General features: G+C 49.3%; 3 protein-coding genes across 6 annotated transcripts; 1 reads left to right on the top strand and 2 right to left on the bottom strand.

The window, feature by feature from the left end:
- Positions 1-3: 3 nt before the first annotated feature.
- MLH3 (mutL homolog 3) lies at positions 4-10,774 on the bottom strand. Of its 3 annotated transcripts, none has more exons than XM_075614707.1 (13): positions 10,365-10,774; positions 6,460-9,703; positions 6,101-6,199; positions 5,828-5,907; positions 5,339-5,443; positions 5,058-5,130; positions 4,576-4,647; positions 4,383-4,491; positions 4,071-4,230; positions 3,297-3,320; positions 3,033-3,111; positions 1,985-2,136; positions 4-1,327 (listed from the first exon to the last, which is right to left on the bottom strand). In XM_075614707.1, exons 2-13 carry the CDS (start codon positions 9,611-9,613, stop codon positions 1,004-1,006), a joined length of 4,431 nt encoding a protein of 1,476 aa, XP_075470822.1. In that variant the 5' UTR covers positions 9,614-9,703; positions 10,365-10,774; the 3' UTR covers positions 4-1,003. The 3 variants fall into 3 exon arrangements, with proteins under 3 accessions (XP_075470822.1, XP_075470823.1, XP_075470824.1); XM_075614708.1 differs by having other exon boundaries at positions 4,576-4,644; XM_075614709.1 differs by lacking the exon at positions 6,101-6,199.
- An 845-nt stretch (positions 10,775-11,619) lies between these two features.
- Positions 11,620-13,980, bottom strand: ACYP1 (acylphosphatase 1). Of its 2 annotated transcripts, none has more exons than XM_075614717.1 (3): positions 13,846-13,980; positions 12,479-12,602; positions 11,620-12,271 (listed from the first exon to the last, which is right to left on the bottom strand). In XM_075614717.1, the coding sequence occupies exons 2-3, from the start codon at positions 12,569-12,571 to the stop codon at positions 12,056-12,058; spliced, it is 309 nt and encodes a 102-aa protein (XP_075470832.1). In that variant the 5' UTR covers positions 12,572-12,602; positions 13,846-13,980; the 3' UTR covers positions 11,620-12,055. The 2 variants fall into 2 exon arrangements, with proteins under 2 accessions (XP_075470832.1, XP_075470834.1); XM_075614719.1 differs by having other exon boundaries at positions 13,824-13,922.
- On the top strand, positions 13,910-16,697 carry ZC2HC1C (zinc finger C2HC-type containing 1C). The gene is made up of 3 exons (XM_075614710.1): positions 13,910-14,030; positions 14,431-15,743; positions 16,095-16,697. The coding sequence occupies exons 2-3, from the start codon at positions 14,433-14,435 to the stop codon at positions 16,419-16,421; spliced, it is 1,638 nt and encodes a 545-aa protein (XP_075470825.1). The 5' UTR covers positions 13,910-14,030; positions 14,431-14,432; the 3' UTR covers positions 16,422-16,697.
- Positions 16,698-18,322: the final 1,625 nt, after the last annotated feature.

The following is an 18,322-nucleotide window of genomic DNA, read 5'->3' as shown; positions in this document are numbered from 1 at the left end:
TGCTCATTGTGGAAAGCTATTTACAGAACAATACGTGGGCAGCATGGCTGGATCCCCCCACTAATTACAGCTGCTGATTCCCAACATCATCGTAACACCAGTCACAGTGCGGTCTTCGGGGCCCATGAGAGCGGTGTCCGAGGCACTGCGTGAGAGTGATGGGGGGTGCTCAGTGAGTGATGGGGGGGGGGGAGGTGCTCAGTGAGTGATGGTGGGGTGGGGGGAGGTGCTCAGTGAGTGATGGGTTGGAGGAGGAGAGGTGCTCAGTGAGTGATGGTGGGGATGTGCTCAGTGAGTGATGGTGGGGTGGGGGGAGGTGCTCAGTGAGTGATGGGTTGGAGGAGGAGAGGTGCTCAGTGAGTGATGGTGGGGATGTGCTCAGTGAGTGATGGTGGGGTGGGGGGAGGTGCTCAGTGAGTGATGGGTTGGAGGAGGAGAGGTGCTCAGTGAGTGATGGTGGGGTGGGGGGGAGGTGCTCAGTGAGTGATGGTGGGGTGGGGATGTGCTCAGTGAGTGATGGTGGGGTGGGGGGAGGTGCTCAGTGAGTGATGGGTTGGAGGAGGAGAGGTGCTCAGTGAGTGATGGTGGGGTGGGGGGGAGGTGCTCAGTGAGTGATGGTGGGGTGGGGGGGAGGTGCTCAGTGAGTGATGGTGGGGTGGGGGGGAGGTGCTCAGTGAGTGATGGTGGGGATGTGCTCAGTGAGTGATGGTGGGGTGGGGGGAGGTGCTCAGTGAGTGATGGGTTGGAGGAGGAGAGGTGCTCAGTGAGTGATGGTGGGGATGTGCTCAGTGAGTGATGGTGGGGTGGGGGGAGGTGCTCAGTGAGTGATGGGTTGGAGGAGGAGAGGTGCTCAGTGAGTGATGGTGGGGATGTGCTCAGTGAGTGATGGTGGGGTGGGGGGAGGTGCTCAGTGAGTGATGGGTTGGAGGAGGAGAGGTGCTCAGTGAGTGATGGTGGGGTGGGGGGGAGGTGCTCAGTGAGTGATGGTGGGGTGGGGATGTGCTCAGTGAGTGATGGTGGGGTGGGGGGAGGTGCTCAGTGAGTGATGGGTTGGAGGAGGAGAGGTGCTCAGTGAGTGATGGTGGGGTGGGGGGGAGGTGCTCAGTGAGTGATGGTGGGGTGGGGGGGAGGTGCTCAGTGAGTGATGGTGGGGTGGGGGGGAGGTGCTCAGTGAGTGATGGTGGGGTGGGGGGAGGTGCTCAGTGAGTGATGGGTTGGAGGAGGAGAGGTGCTCAGTGAGTGTTGAGGAGGTAGAGGGTTCCTTTGCATACAGCTCCCAGGCTCTGTGTAGTCTCCTCAGGCGCCTCAGGTTGGGTTGTAATTGAACCTACGAGAGAAGACACTTGTGAGAAGGTCTCAGGTTTGTACACTTCAGAGCACAAGGAATTTGAAACGAAATGCAAAAATATTTTACATGATCACCAAAGTGTAAGGACTTTCATCAGGGTAACCATCACCCATCTGTGCTATTGATAGCCCCTGAAGAATGCCAAGAAGAGCGGAGGGCGAGACCAATACCCCATTAGAGGCCAGACCACCACGATATATGTGGAAATACTACATAAAAATAAATTGATTGACAAACACCATATCCCACAAGAAATTGTTTTTGAAGTTTGCATTTTTCATTTGTTTTTCTGTTTGTTTGGTGTGTGCGGCTGTGCTATGTATGCAGGTCTGCGAGACCCCCCCCCCCCCCTCCCCGTGATAGACATTTACCACTTGTTACATACAATGTGTGTATTACCGGGCAGACTTTAGGAGGGGAATATTAGTGCCCATGGGGTAATAAATGTATTGATAGATACCCGGTTGTATCGGACCCTTGCAGAGGGTTCCGACACCTCTTAGTACCAGGATATCACTTGACATTTCTATAAAGAAATCTCCCCCACACAGTTACTAGTTCCTGCCATGTGGGTCAGTGAGGGGTCATTCTCCTCGGGACTGACAGAGTGAGAAGACAGAGGAACGTGCGCTGTACCTGCTCCCCCAGCTCCAGGTGACGCATATCCGCGAGGGGCAGCACGGAGGGTCTCCCATGTGCGCACTGGAATGGCAAGAGGCACCCGGACAGAGACTGCACGAGGCATCTGCATTCCTCCAAACTGAGGCGGTCATTAAACTTCACGGCTCCTGAGGGCCGGACAGAGGACAAACTTCTACCAGAGGCCCTGGCCATAAACAGAACCCCTAACAAGAATTCTACCCCAGGCCATATCTAACACTATCAACCCCCCAAACCCAGCACACAGCAGTAACACTATGAACCCCCCCCCCCAAGCCAAGTGCATGTCTGTGACACTAAGACCCCAGCTCACCCAACACTACTATACAGAGATCCCAAAATGTGGGTAACCGGTGCATCAAAGTATATGAGTCCCAATAATTTTGTAATGATTCTTCCGTAGGGGACACTCCTATATGATGGTGAGCAATGAAAACATACCCTAATAGGGCAAGGGACTAGTACCTAGTGCTAACCAGCACAATGACCAGTACAGGGATTGTCCCAACCATAATAACTAGGCATAGTATGTAAGAAAAACACTCGCTTCTTAATTCCAGGGGAGCAGTCCCATCAGGTATCTTGAAAAGTGTGCAATCCACCGAACAGAGAAGGTAAAGTAGATGAACAAAGGCAGTGCACTGCCAGCAAAAACGGAGGAGGCTAACGGTAGCAAAAAGAACTAGTTTATTTAAATAAAAGGATCAAGTATGACCCCTGGAGCACCCAGAAACTGCACACCTACGCGTTTCCGGCCATGCGCCCTTTATCAGGTGTATCTTGATAAAGGGCGCACGGCCCGAAACGCGTAGGTGTGCGGTTTCTGGGTGCTCCAGGGGTCATACTTGATCCTTTTATTTAAATAAACTAGTTCTTTTTGCTACCGTTAGCCTCCTCCGTTTTTGCTGGCAGTGCACTGCCCTTGTTCATCTACTATACAGAGATCCCACCCTGACAATGAGTCCCCTGGTTAGTGCCCCACTATTAGGGATGATGGGGGGGATGTCAGTGAACACGGTCTCACCGTGACAGGCCTGTGATGCCAGCACCTTCAGCACAGTCAGAGGAAAGGTCCCATGAGCGCCCCCTGCTGTCTGCAACAGCTGAAAAGGAGACGAGAAAATCTACAGGCGCCTGAGCAAGAACAGTGAGCTCACATACTCCAACACATAACATACAGGATGGTGACGGCAGGGATTACTAGTAGGGATTGAGGAGGGAGTGAAAGTCTCATGTTGCACCTGCAATAAGAGATGTACACACGCACAGAGCGACAGATCCATCTCACCTCCACCTGTTCTCGCAGAAACTCCTGAAAAATAAAACGCACAAATCACAGCCCAGATTAGCATCTCTCTGTACTGGTACATATAACAGGTATATATACACCTCCATCTGTACACACTGCCTCGTCCCTTAAGTATATACACAGATGCATGGTTAATTCAAGATTACAGTGTTTATATAAAGCAAGAGTGAACAACGCCAGTCCTCGAGGGCCACCAACAGGTCAGGTTAAGGATATCACTGCTTAAACACAGTTGGCTCAGTCAACGACCGAGCCACCTGTGCTGGACCAGGGATATCCTTAAAAACTGACCTGTTGGTGGCCCATGAGGACTGGAGTTTGCCACTCTTGATATAAAAGGATCTTCATGCTATGTTCCATTGCTATGTGTTTATAAAACAAATCCATAATATTGTATAGTCTATTGGCACAGTGGCTGGAGCAGCTCCGTGAGTAACGGTGTCAGCTCCTTGTAACCGTGGGCAAGTCAGGCAACAAAATATAGATTGTATGCTCTACGGGCAGGGACTCGTGCCTACAACAATTCTATGTACAGTCCTGTGAACACGGTCACTGCTATACAAGAAAATTATTATTATATAATAGGGCTTTTATAGCGCCTGTGTCTCAGGTTTTTAGAGCAGAGCCTTTATTCCATTTATACAGCAGGAGTTCTCTTGGGGTTGTTTGGCTGAGTACTTGTGAGAGGTCCCCAGGATCGGTGTATATGTAAGGGAATGCTTGCATGGATATGCACATATTCACGTAAATTACCTCCACCAAACTTTTGGCCACAGTTGATCTCCCACGATGCACCTCATTGGCTTCTCTCTCCACAAAGCACATGGGCACCTCCCCCACCAGGACACGTGGAGTGGGACAATCAGGGAACAACACAGACAGGCCGACATTCTGCAGGCTCCGGGCAAAGACCCTGCAGCAAACTCCGTGTCACCAGCAGGTACAGAGACGCGAGCAGGGAGACGGAGGGGGACACAGAGCAACACACGCACAAGGACAGACGGACACACTTGGTCTCTTTCTCCCAGACTGACACACACGTATGTAACACATGCAGACGGTCACCTCAGGAGACGGTGTTGCTCCTCCGTCACGTCCAGCTCCAGTGGAGGGCTCACAACAGACACCTTTAGTCTTCTCCTGCCACAGACTCCTGGGACCGGCTCATAGGAATCTGTCGGAGAGAGTGACAGTCATTATCATCCCAGGACAGACGAAAGCGCAGCAGTAGTGAGTATACAATGCAGTGTTGTGTTACCTGCAACAAGCTGCTCCAGGCGGATGCGCTCATGCGCTGCGTGCTGATCCACCAACACCAAAAGGTTTGCTTCTGGGGAGATATCAGGGGGACCTCCTTACTGAGACACCCTGACACCAGGGGGGGCCACATTACTGGGACACCCTGGCCCTGGTGGGGGACCACATTACTGGGACACCCTGACACCAGGGGGGACCACATTACTGGGACACCCTGGCCCTGGTGGGGGACCTCATTACTGAGACACCCTGACATTGGGACGGGGACTTCATTACTGGGACACCCTGACACCAGGAGTAGAACACATTACTGGGACACCCTGACACCAGGGGGAGGGGTGGGGGGGGGGAAGAACACATTACTGGGACAACCCTAATACCAGGGAGCGGGAGAACCTGATCACTGGGACACCATGGCACTGGGGGGACGGGACCTCATTCTTGGGACCCCTGACTACAGATGTGGCGTGTACTCCTCCTAACCTGGCTCTGCACTCTCTTCCTTCTTCGTGTTCATCAAACAAGCAATGAACTTGTTGTCCACCTGCTGAAGGACCTGCAGCAAATACGAGACCCCCAGCAGTCAATTACTGAGATACCATGCTTAAAAATGAAGCAACATCTTATCTGCTCTAATTGTTTGGTCTTACAACTTTCTGTATTTGAGTGACACTTCAGCTGTCCTGAAACTCAGCCAGGTTATCATCACAAAAAAGGAGAAGCTCACCCTCACTGTGACGTGATAATCATCAACTGGTGCTTACCTTCATGGAGTGAATCATTTGCTTGGTGAAACGATACGGATACAGTATATTATGTATTTTCACTGCCAGTGTATCTGCCTGCCCACTGCCCACGTCCACAGCCACCTGTGGGACAATGCTGCATGAAATCATACGACTGCAGGAGGCACCGCTATAACGCCAGGCACAGGAAGTGTCTGCAAAATACAACCTTGCACCTCTTTCGTATAGACACTATACAAGAGGGACCCCATATAATACTAATTTTAGAAGAAGAATCTGCAATTCATAAATTATATTCATCCCTACAGCACTAACTCATAAGAGACCTGGGCAGAAGTTTGGATCAACAAGGACAGACTGGAGGTCAAGTCGGGTTGTGAGCACATTCCTCACATGTCAATGTTACTGTTGCTATTTTGTTAAACAAAGAGGAAAACTTTTACACCTCAGGGGCCTGGTCACCTGCCAGTTTTTATTTGATGGATATATTTCTATGTAGGAAGTTACCGCAGGGAAGCGCGCAAACACGGGATTCTCCCACTCTGAGAACAAGGACTGCATGGATCCCGCGGCTCCGTTATCACCATCTGCAATAAGAAAGGGGCACATGAGAGGCCTTTAGTCACAGACAACAGGCTCCTGGTGTACTATCAGCGGGACCAGCTTCATAGTAGATTTTGGGCAGGATAGCAGAAAGTCTAATGTGAATGAGCACAGGGAATCACGCAATGACAGCTGCCTCTCACTGTAACCGCGATGAGAACTAGCCTCTGTCCCTACCTCTATTCTGCGCTCTTGTAAGGTCTCTCTCCTCGCGAGGCCTTGGCAGGAACGGCCCAAGAAGCTCACTCTTAAAGGGATGGCACTGGTACCGAAACCCTAAACCAACAAAGTCTATAGGTCATTAGAGGAAATACAATAAGTGAACTTGCTGGGAGATAAGACCCAGCATTACACACTCTCCTCTGATATCACAAACCCACTCAATCTCCTAACCTTTTAGCTTTCCTTGTGCTTTCTCAAGTATTTTCTATTTTGTTGCAACGATCTTCCTCGTCATTTGGGCGCTTGTACATACATCCTCACCATCTTAACCCTACAGGCATTGCACGTTGGGTTGTTTGATGGGTCATACTTACCATTACTGCAGACAACATTCACAGCCATGGTAGTTATGTCGTTTGTGCAGGCAGTGTTCGCCTCCTCCCTTGGGGCGGTATAACTGCTGAGCCCAGTGGCCTTGTTGATGAAAACTATCCTCCCAAGTGACTCGTCATAGCATTGCAGCCAATCAGAAGAGACAGAGTCATTTGCTTCTGGAGAGGAGACATCTCTTGGGTCTTCCTCTGAGCTCCTGATTGAAGTACGAGCAGGGAATACCACAGACCTTTTATCTCCCTCACAGGGTGGATCTAAGGCAGGAGTATCATGTACCTTTATTTCTGTATGTTGGCTTAGAATTATGGACTGTACCTCAGGTATATTTAGAGCATTGCTGGGTACTGTGCCGATAGTGGTGGCATGGTCTCTCTTCCCAATATCAGAACAAGGTGCTATGCTCTTGGTAACAGTTCCCTTGGACAGTTCATTCACTAAATCATTGGAAGTTACATCTTTTCGGGGTGACTTTCGAAGTTTTGTCCCTTCTGGATACGAAGCTTTCGTCATGTTGTCCTTCAGTTTGCACAGCTTTGCACTCAACGGGCTACAAATTCTCCGTTCACCTGAGGCATTTAATTGCAATTTAGCATAGTCTGACAGCGTTGGAGGATTCTGTTCCCTAACTAGTGGCAGCCTGAACCTGAACTGTCCATCTGCTTCAGTTATCACAACTTTCTCTGTTACAGTCTGAGGAGAATTCTCTGCAGAATTAGGCTGCAAATAGTCTGTAGAATGAGAGGGTTTTTCACTCATTGTTTTATTACAATGAATAAGTTCCAATCGGTTATTTTGATTCTTGCTAAGTTCAGGTCCATGTTGGGAAGAGGTTTTACACGGGCTGGTAGTATCCAGAGCAGATGAACATGCTGCTGAGCACTGCCCTTTTCCATAATATCTTTTAAATCTTTCCAAGGATCCCAATTGTGCAAACAAACTCAGCCTTCTGGATACACTTCTCTTGGAGGTATTAATCGTGCTATTGGAACCAGTGTATGTGACATTGGAGGAAGATTTACACAGTGCGGTCATTTCATCCCTTTTTTTACTGCTTGAAGCTAAACCTGCAGTTTCTTGGTTTCTAACTTCAACTGTATTTATGGTGTATGGAGCTTTGTTTAAATCCTTTGATCTGATCTGGGAATCCATAGCACTCAGGATTTTGTTTTCAAATATTTCCATTGCACTCACAGGACCAGGTCTGGAAAACAATGTAAACAGTGGATTTGTTTCTCTAGTGTCGCTTGTAAGACTGGGCATGACATGTGTTATGAGTCCAGTGCAACACAGATTGTGTGTTGCTGATTCGGTACTAATTTCTTGTTCATTAACAGAAGACGTCTTACTGCTACTGTGCACTACTGTCAAAGGGCCCTCCCTTTCAATGGGTACATGTATAAGCTGCAGGCAAGGTTCAGCTGTTACAGGGGTATCACAAATAATGCTTACAGTCCTGTCCTCCTCCTTGTAAGTATTTGAAAGGCTAGTTTCAGACACAGCACCCGTACTCTGTAGGTTAAATGTTTCAGGTACAGCGTTTTCCTTCTGCTTCCAGACACAACTTCCACTTTCCAAAGCTTCATCTACGATTACTTTACATATTAGCGCACTTCTGGGACTTTCAGAAGACTCGGAACAAACGGTGGGATGTGAAACATTGTCTTTAGCAAAACTTTTATCTACAGTGTCTTTGTGGGATTCAGTAGTATATGTCTGAAGCATATTTACATTGTGTCCTTTGGAAGCAGTGGTTTCTGTTGCATCTCTTTCTGCAGCTGTGCAGACAAGAGGTGCATCATGTAGCTCTGAGTGTGATCCTGGAGTTGTCTGGATTTCATTTGTATACTTATGAAGATTTGCAGAAATCTGTAACAAGTGTGTTTTAACAGTATTCTTTCTGCACACCGATTTTGACGTGAGATTGGGCATCTCATAAGCGTCTATTACGCTATCACATGCTTTTCTAAACGCCTCCTGCTGATCCTGCTCCTCCACATGTTGAAACTCACTGCACGACAAACTGAAGTTGTTTCTTTCATTAAATTCAGCAATGTCTTCCTTTGATGGCTCTAAAAACAAATTTTCTCTTTTTAGGAACGTCTTTACACCTTCTTCAATGCAGAGCAACACAGAACTCCAATCTTGAAACTCAATTAAGGTTTTCGTTGGTTCAAGGCAAACATCGTACTCACAGTAATTACACTGAATGTTTATAACGAAGATTCCATGAACCTCTGGACCAGAACGGTGCTTGCCTGGACTGGTATTTATTTTACTTGCAAGGATGCCTTTTGACCTGCAAATTACACTCTCTTTCCTTAATATAAAATCAATAAGTTTATGTAAGTTGGTTTTTAAAACCAATCGATTGTTAACATACAAAAACTGCATTGTCTTGTTATAGTGGCTTTCACAACTGATATATCCACTCATATCGAAACCATTCTGTTTATGCTTTATCTCTCGGAGCTTCTGAGATCGAGGCAGTCCATAAATCTGACAAAAGCGGGAGCACACATCCCTGGTCTTGGACAGCTGGAGAACCACAGAATGCGCAGCGTCGTTCTTCAGAGAGAAGGAAATGGAAGGATGCACGAGGGACACTGCTTCCAACCTCTGGCGTGTCCTCTCAAACTCTAGGACGTGGTCCATATATTTCCTCCGAACTGGTAGGTTATAAAAAAGGTTGCCAACAGTAACTGTGGTGCCGGCACTTGGCCTGCTCACCTCTGCTTCCTGCACCTGCCGTGCCTTTCCATTCTGAAATAGTTTAGTAAAAGTCTTTACCATAGTTTTGTTCTTTGACGAGATTTCAACTATGTTGGACATGTTTGCGATGCTTGCGATAGCCTCTCCCCGAAACCCATAAAACTTCAAGTCTTCTAAATCCTTAAGGGAATGACATTTGCTCGTAAAATACTGCAGCCCGATGCTCTCCATATCCTCTTGGCACAAGCCACAGCCGTTATCCACCACCTGGATCCGGAGGGTTTCCATATTTATCCGCACAGCAACACATGTTGCCCGAGCGTCTATGCTGTTTAAGAGAAGTTCTTCTACACACTGCCCAACAGAACCAATGGCGAACCCAGACCGCAGCGCACTCTGTACTTCTTCTGCCAAGCTTCGGATCATTGATAACAGAGACAGGAAAGTGACTTCAGCACGCACGAGGATTATGGGTTCAGTTTAGCCCATCTCTGCATCAAATCAACCAGGAAATACCTAAAAAAAAAAAAACAATTAAATGTATACACCACACAAGTATATCTAATGTATTTATCGCCATTCCTATTACATAAACCAAGATAATGTGCAGACATAGAAATTGACCACAGATAAGAAGTACCACCTGGTCTGCTCATTTTCTTATCAGTTTATAAACCTAAGGTCCCATTAGACTACTTAGATACCCCCGTGTCTATCCCACACATTTATTTATATCATAACTTAACTGGCCCAATGGATCTCTTCCCCCGCCCCAAAGACATGTGGATATTTCCCTTTTATACATCCCATAGTTGTATATATCAGTATCTTTTTCTGGCGAGTAGTTGCTGAGACCCCAGGGCTCTGACAGGCAGCTAATTACACAACCTACGTGTGAATACGTTTCAGTGACACACACACAATGTGCAAATAAAGTGATCTGAAACAAACAAAACATGTCACAGGATCTAGTATCCTACATAAGACTCTCCTATTACTCAACACATTGCTTCACTACATAGGAAGTGCGTTATATACAGATTACCCCAAACATAGGCACCTGCAGCTCCCCTAATTCCAGCCCCCGCGATGGTAACACGTGTCCCCCACGCATTAGAGCTCAGACTACACTAATAAGTACCAGTAATTAGTTACTACTAATAAACCTGCTGTCTACCTCAGAGGAACCCCAAACCCTTTCCCGCCAAATCCAAAAGCTCGGCCGCCGCTGCCAGTCACGTCACAAGACTTACGCACGCACTTCTTTCCCGTCATTGCGCATGCGCACTGGTACCCCGGACCAGTAGCATTGCGTTTATTATTGGAAGGCTCTCCCAGCAAGGGGGCGTGGTCTGAAGCACGGGACGCCATCTTTAACTGGGGAAGAGGCTGGGAGATGTCAATTAGTGCGCCAGAGGCAGCATGGAGACACTCACAGCCATGTCTGTGTCACACGCATCCAGGATCGCACCGCGCAGGGAACTGTGACTGAGGTCTGGGGCCTGCACTCAGCCAGTACGGGACCCTGTACTATATTATGAGTGTCTTCCTTTATACACAGTGGGCTACGTATAAAGCTGTGGGTTTAAAAGACTACTTTCATTAGAAGGGAAGGAATTGCTGAAATGATTAGGAGGTTGGTAAATAAAACGTGGATTCTCTAGCAGATGTGTCTAACAGCTTTAATAGGCATGTCTTATATTTGCACAATGATATACATGTGGTACGCAAACCAAACTGTACAGACACACCCTATTCCAGGGGTTCCCAAACTCACCATACTACCACTTTGCTTTGTTCAGCTACATATTTTCTTATGTGCATCATATGTAGTTCAACAACACTGGACTTAGGTCTAAAAACTGCATTAGGGATAGAGATGGACTGAAGTTCATTTTTTAAGCACTTAAGGGACAACCGGTAACATTTTGAGGGAGCGCCGGCTGAGAACCCCATGTCAATACAACACAGCGGAGGTTATGAATTAAAGTGTACATCTCTGTTGCCCCAAAGGCAGACAGCCTGATGGGGCTCCCCAAGAGCTGCTCCCTTCTGCACAGGACCAGCATGCTACGGGTTAACATTTACTTGTACTTTGTGTCAACCCCACCCACTGGAATGTTAATGAGCAGAGCACACAAAGAACTTTTTGTTCACAGCTGCATTGAAAATCAACTACCTCAGTGTACATCTGCGTTGCCCCAAAGGCAGACAGCCTTTGGCGCAGCCAAAGGGTGCGAGTCGTTTGCTGCCATTCGCTGATGTTTGGTGTTGTTAAAGCTGCTCTATTTCAATCAGTAAATCCCATGTACCCAATTTTCCAACTCTATCTGTCTATGAAATGTATGTGAATTGACTGTTTAACCCTGTTCTTTTAATGTAACCATGTATTGTTGTAACTCTGTGCCCAGGACATACTTGAAAATGAGAGGTAACTCTAAAACATTTTTATAAATAAATAAAAAGTAAAACTAGCAGCGCTATACAAGAACAAATTATTATTATTAGGTTTCCCAGCTGCAAAACTGGTGTACACGTGGAGTAAAAGCTCAGCTCATAGGAGGAACTCAAATGCAGCTTTACAGCAAAACTTCAAGTGTCCCAGGTTCTTCTCTAAACAAAAGTATACTGTATCCGGACAGAAAATCACATTAATCGGCGTTCAGGCAGATGCCTACGGGAGAGGGGGGGGCCTGTACAGGGGAGGAAGGGGGAGCTTGTTTAGGAGAGTGGTGAGGGGTGGCTGTGCAGGAGAGTAGAGGGGGCTGTACAGGGGAGTGGTGATGGGGGGCTGTGCAGGAGAGCGGCGAATGGGGGGGGGGGAATGTATAGGGGAGTGGCGTTCAACCCTGTGCAGACTCTAGGGTCTCATTTGCTGATTTTGAAGTCGCTGTACTCCAGGTGAAGGATCGTCTTCTCGTTTTGGAATTCCACCCTCTTTATTTGGGATTTGGGGCTTCCTTTGTTCTGCAGCCAGACTTGCATCGCCCGCACACTGCTGCTCTCACCCTGCAGCTGCCCCTTCACTGTACCGCTGTGCGTGTTCTGGACCCAGCCCACCAGACCCAGACGCTTTCCTTCTGCCTAGAACATAAATAATCCCACACGTATGAGTGTTATCTCACTGCCAGACTGGACAAAATATCTTTAACACACAGAGCTGGGATACTACAATGTATGTGTACACACACACACACACACACGTTACCTGGGTGAATATGTATACACACACACACACTACCTGGGTGTGTATACACCCGTTACCTGGGTGTGTATATACACACACATTACCTGGGTGTACTTGCGGAAGAAAACACCTTGCACCTTCCCAAACACCTCATAATCCAGAGAGATGAGCGGCTCCCCCTCAGCCATGGGCAACATAGAGCCAGACAGCACCACTCGAGCAACTATTCTATAAAAGAACAGAAACGGGGCACGTGGGTAAGAGAACCTCACCTAATCCTCAACACATATATACCCACAGCACGCTATACAAATGACTGGCACACACACGTGATGGAAAAGGTGCTCTAATTGTCAATGGTGAAAAAACAACATACAATACACATACAGGGTGATAATGGAGAACAGTGTCCCACAGATCCCACTCTGAGTGATGGAATAATACGGGAAAAACCTGGGACCACAAACATTCAAACAAGAAACACTAACACAGGCTCGTGCTAAAGTCTATAGAAAGCATTCAAGCCAGGACAGCTAATAATAGCTATAGGAAAAAATGGCCAAATACAAATGTATTTGTTTCTCGTTTATTGGGTTCCATCATCAGAGTGGGATCTGCGGAACACTTATACATTATCACACTGAATGTGTACTGTATGTTGTGGGGGGTTTTCACCAGTGACAGAGTTCTCTATTCATCACGTGTGTGCTAGCCATTTGTATAGAGTTGCTGTTGGTATATTTTCTATTTTCCCCTCAGCCATGCTGCGCCCTGAAATAAAATCCCCACAGGGATAAACACCCCTTCCCTCACCCTATCCCCCCCCCAATACATTCTCCCCGTCTGTATCCCTCCCCCATACAGTCTTCCCATCTGTACCCCCTCCCCCATACAGTCTCCCCATCTGTACCCCCACCCCCATAGTCTCCCCATCTGTGCCCCCACCCCCATACAGTCTCCCCATCTGTACCAGTCTCTCCCCCCAAAACAGTCTCCCCACCTATACCAGTCCCCCCCAATACAGTCTCCCCATCTGTACCAGTCTCCCCCATCTATACCCCTCCCCACTCCATAGTCTCCCCATCTGTACCCCCAGTCTCCCAACCTGTACCAGTCCCACCCAATACAGTCTCCCCACCTGTACCTGTACCAGTCTCTCCCCCCAAAACAGTCTCCCCACCTGTACCAGTCCCCCCCCCAATACAGTCTCCCCATCTGTACCAGTCTCCCCCATCTATACCCCTCCCCACTCCATACAGTCTCCCCATCTGTACCCCCAGTCTCCCAACCTGTACCAGTCCCCCCCCCCAATACAGTCTCCCCACCTGTACCTGTACCAGTCCCCCCCAATACAGTCTCTCCATCTGTACCAGTCTCCCCCATCTATACCCCTCCCAACTCCATACAGTCTCCCCATCTGTATACCTCCCCTCCAATACAGTTTCATACCTAACTACGCCCGGTCACTGACCTCTCTCCCGCCTCCGTCTCTATGACAACCGCAGACTCCGTGCCCACTTGATCAATGTTGGCGCTCGACGCGTTACGTCACGAAACCACGCCCGACGTGACGCAACGACGTGCGCGTCTCCTAGCAACCCGGGACAACAGAGCCGAGCGCGGTGCGGCGGAGACTGTATATCTATTTATATGCAGGTATGTAACGTCATCACACTATATATATATATTTATATATATACTCACACTCAGGTATGTAACGTCATCACTATATATATATGTATATATGTAAGTATGTTTGCAACGTCATTATCATCTATATATAGCTATATAAAGGTATGTAACATAATCACTATATATATACACACACACACACACACGTAGTTAGTATACAAATATATATATATATATATATATATATATATATATATATATATATAGTATTTTCCCTAGAAGTTCATGTGAGTGCCTCTCCCTAGAATTTTCTACATCATTGATTGCAGCTGCACAGAGCAGCTAAAGTTTATTACCTGCTTGCCACCGATATTAGACTGCTATATATGTATATTTATATATATATATTTATTTTGTTATACAGGTATGGAACGTCATTATATATGGGCCCCCAAAGGTCAATCCCGGCTAGAGCAGTTGAGGAGTGAATACCAGGAGAAGACCCTGAGAGAGAAAGAGGAGAAACTGCTGACCCTCTTCACACAGCAACAAGAGAGCGCTCTGCGCAGGGTCCACGGGTACTCACAGCGCTCCCCCACAGCCCTGTGTGCGGTGCCACGACACCCTGATACCAGCATCCACTCTGAGCCGAAGCAGGTCCCCTCCCACCCTAACTTTCACCCATCCTCGGGGACAGCGGAGAAGACCTGGGCCTCTAACTGGACAGTAGCTAAAAAGAGCGTCGGAGTGGACCGTGCGCACCCACTCAAACCTGTCTTTCACCACAAGGCCACAGTGGGCATCACAGCAGCAATGGGCAACCTTCACCTGACAGAATTCCATGGCAGGGTCAACGGACGCTCACCATCAGCCAATGCATTGGGGCTCAAGCCCTCACTCCCGGTACAGGTCCGGTCTAAATCTGGGCCCAGCCGGCCACAGCCTTGGCACCAGCTGCAAGAGGCCGAGGTCAGTCTGAACACTGAGATCCGCAGGAAGGAGGCTCTGCTGAAAGAGAAGCTGCGCAGAACTGAGGAAGAACTGCGCAGGATCCAGAGAGAGAAGGTGGAGGCTGAGCTGGAGGAGAGAAGCGTGAGAGAGATCCAGGAGGGCAGGAGGAGAGCAGATAAGATTCAGAGGAAGGAAGGGCCAAGCTTCAGCCACCTTAGCCCCAAGGAGGAGGCACAGGAGGATGATGGCAGCCAACATATGTGCGTGGGTCAGCGAGCCACACAGGGGAGGCGCTGTGAAGAAGCAGAATCAAAACCGCACACTGGGAATCCCAGGCCCACTTTCACAGAGCGGCAAAACAGAGTGGGCAGGCTGAAAAGGGAGCAGCTAGTGGCCAGTAACAGTAAGATACGTACGTCTCCCTCCCAGCCTGTCCCTCCCAAACATGTAGGGGACTCCTCTGTCACAGGGTCCCTCAGAGCACAGCATGTCGCAGCGGCTGAACAGCCGGGAACCCCGTCCAGCAGCGAGGAAGAGGAGGGTGTTTTCTGGGGGGGAGGTTATCCGCAAAGCGTTGCTGCAGAGGGACAGGGTGCGGAGCTGGTGCAGTGCCGGGTGTGTCAGCGGCAATTTGCATCCCAGCGTCTGGAGAAGCACACGCAGGTCTGTAAGAAGATGCAGAGCTCCAGAAGGAAAGTGTTTGACTCATCCAAAGCCCGAGCCAAAGGAACTGACCTAGAGCAATACCTGTACACCAAGGGCAGAGTCCTGGCCTCAGCGCCCAAGGTGAGCCGACCCCTCCCCCTCTATATCCACTGCCTCCCTGACCCCTCTATCTCCACCGTCTCACTGACCCTGACCCCTCTATCTCCACCACCTCACTGACCCTGACCCCTCTATCTCCACCACCTCACTGACCCTGACCCCTCTATCTCCACCACCTCACTGACCCTGACCCCTCTATCTCCACCACCTCACTGACCCTGACCCCTCTATCTCCACCGCCTCCCTGACCCCTCTATCTCCACCACCTCCCTGACCCCTCTATCTCCACCGCCTCCCTGACCCCTCTATCTCCACCGCCTCCCTGACCCTGACCCCTCTATCTCCACTGCCTCACTGACCGTTTCCCCCCAGGTCAAAGGCAGCACTTGGCGTCAGAAGCATGAATCCTTTATGCGCACGATCCGCCAGGCACGTGAGGTGCAGCAGGTTATAGCCAGGGGGGGCAAACTGTCCGACTTGCCTCCCCAAACCCCCGACGAGAACCCAGACTACGTGCCCTGCCCTCACTGCAGTCGCCGCTTTGCCCCTCGTGCTGCACTGAGGCACATCCCGAAATGTGAGACTATCAAGAGCAAACCCCGACCCCCCCCCTCTCCGGAGGCGCTGAGCAGTGTGATCTTAGTGCAGCCCCCCCGAGACACTGAGCACAGTGCACCCCCTCACCCCGGAAGCAGCTGAGCACAATGCAGGTCTCCCTCCCACGGTGAAGCTGTCAGACTGTGAACAAAGCTATGGAGTCAGGGTGCAGCTCTGCGTGACCTCGCTCAGGGTGCAGCTCTGCGTGACCTCGCTCAGGGTGCAGCTCTGCGTGACCTCGCTCAGGGTGCAGCTCTGCACAATCTCACTATGCATTAGAGTTGTATTTATTTATGGCAGACTCCAGGCTGTGTTGTTTATGAGGACACCAGGAATAAGCCCTTCTGTAACATGTCAAATGAAGAAACCTTTTCTTAATTCGCGTGGTGCATGTTTCTTAGGCCGATGAGATGATCGAGAGGAGAGGACAGGCATAGGAAAGACAAAAATGAGTACATCTTACAAGAGCATGTTAGGTTACCCCTCCTACTGCCCCATATATCTGCTGCCTAGAACCCCTCATAACTCATCTTATTGCCCTGTATAACTCCTCCTACTGCCCCATGGAGCAACTAGCTAGAACCCCTCCTTTATAATCAGTCCTATTGCCCACATCACTTCCTCAGAACTGCTTGCATTGCGTCCTTCCAGATTTCGCTTACCTGACCTTTCAGAACAAGTGGACGAGATGACTGTTCAGAGGATAGCTGCTTTGTGAGAGTGCAGGTCTCATACTAACGGTGACGGCTGCTTTGTGCGAGTACAGGTCTCATACTAACGGTGACGGCTGCTCTGTGAGTACAGGTCTCATACTAACGGTGACGGCTGCTTTGTGCGAGTACAGGTCTCATACTAACGGTGACGGCTGCTTTGTGCGAGTACAGGTCTCATACTAACGGTGATGGCTGCTCTGTGAGTACAGGTCTCATACTAACGGTGGCGGCTGCTCTGTGAGTACAGGTCTCATACTAACGGTGACGGCTGCTCTGTGAGTACAGGTCTCATACTAACGGTGACGGCTGCTTTGTGCGAGTACAGGTCTCATACTAACGGTGACGGCTGCTTTGTGCGGAGTACAGGTCTCATACTAACGGTGACGGCTGCTTTGTGCGAGGTACAGGTCTCATATCTGAACGGTGGACGGCTGCTCTGTGAGTACAGGTCTCATACTAACGGTGGCGCTGCTTTGTGAGTACAGGTCTCATACTAACGGTGGCGGGCTGCTTTGTGAGTACAGGTCTCATACTAACGGTGACGGCTGCTTTGTGAGTACAGGTCTCATACTAACGGTGGCGGCTGCTTTGTGAGTACAGGTCTCATACTAACGGTGACGGCTGCTCTGTGAGTACAGGTCTCATACTAACGGTGACGGCTGCTTTGTGAGTACAGGTCTCATACTAACGGTGACGGCTGCTCTGTGAGTACAGGTCTCATACTAACGGTGGCGGCTACTTTGTGAGTACAGGTCTCATACTAACGGTGACGGCTGCTCTGTGAGTACAGGTCTCATTACTAACGGTGACGGCTGCTCTGTGAGTGCAGGTCTCATACTAACGGTGACGGCTGCTCTGCGAGTACAGGTCTCATACTAACGGTGACGGCTGCTCTGTGAGTACAGGTCTCATACTAACGGTGACGGCTGCTCTGTGAGTACAGGTCTCATACTAACGGTGGACGGCTGCTCTGTGAGTACAGGTCTCATACTAACGCTGCCGGGCTCTCACACGGAGCACAGAGATTTATTCCACGGCGGGAGGAAGATACTGCGGTACAGTAATGTGTGGAGCTAGGGCAGTAGTTTTCACTCATCTTTACTTACCGGCTGTGACAGGCCCCACACACAATCACACCAAGTCCACACAAAGTGTTTTATTTCACAGAATCTGCAGCGCACATCACTGCAAAATAACGTTAGCGTCAGCTGGAAAGCTCCCGCAAGGCCCGGCGCCCGCAGCCTCCGCCAGGTCCACGCGGCCGCAGCCTCTCGCCAGGCCCATGCGGCC

The sequence above is a fragment of the Ascaphus truei genome, chromosome 9 (assembly GCF_040206685.1).
Source record: "Ascaphus truei isolate aAscTru1 chromosome 9, aAscTru1.hap1, whole genome shotgun sequence".
In the NCBI taxonomy this organism is placed as follows: domain Eukaryota; kingdom Metazoa; phylum Chordata; class Amphibia; order Anura; family Ascaphidae; genus Ascaphus; species Ascaphus truei.
This window is presented reverse-complemented; position numbering and strand designations above follow the sequence as displayed.

What these genes read in the sequence shown, in the direction of transcription:
- MLH3 (XM_075614707.1), bottom strand. Translation starts at nt 9,613, where the DNA reads ATGATCCGAAGCTTGGCAGAAGAAGTACAGAGTGCGCTGCGGTCTGGG. An exon ending in TGGCCAAAAGTTTGGTGGAG is followed by an intron (nt 3,321 to 4,070) that starts GTAATTTACGTG and finishes TTTATTTTTCAG; the next exon opens with GAGTTTCTGCGAGAACAGGT. An exon ending in ACCTGGAGCTGGGGGAGCAG is followed by an intron (nt 1,328 to 1,984) that starts GTACAGCGCACG and finishes CTTCTCTCGTAG; the next exon opens with GTTCAATTACAACCCAACCT.
- ACYP1 (XM_075614717.1), bottom strand. Translation starts at nt 12,571, where the DNA reads ATGTTGCCCATGGCTGAGGGGGAGCCGCTCATCTCTCTGGATTATGAG. An exon ending in TCTTCCGCAAGTACACCCAG is followed by an intron (nt 12,272 to 12,478) that starts GTAATGTGTGTG and finishes TTTATGTTCTAG; the next exon opens with GCAGAAGGAAAGCGTCTGGG.
- ZC2HC1C (XM_075614710.1), top strand. Translation starts at nt 14,433, where the DNA reads ATGGAACGTCATTATATATGGGCCCCCAAAGGTCAATCCCGGCTAGAG. An exon ending in TCCTGGCCTCAGCGCCCAAG is followed by an intron (nt 15,744 to 16,094) that starts GTGAGCCGACCC and finishes GTTTCCCCCCAG; the next exon opens with GTCAAAGGCAGCACTTGGCG.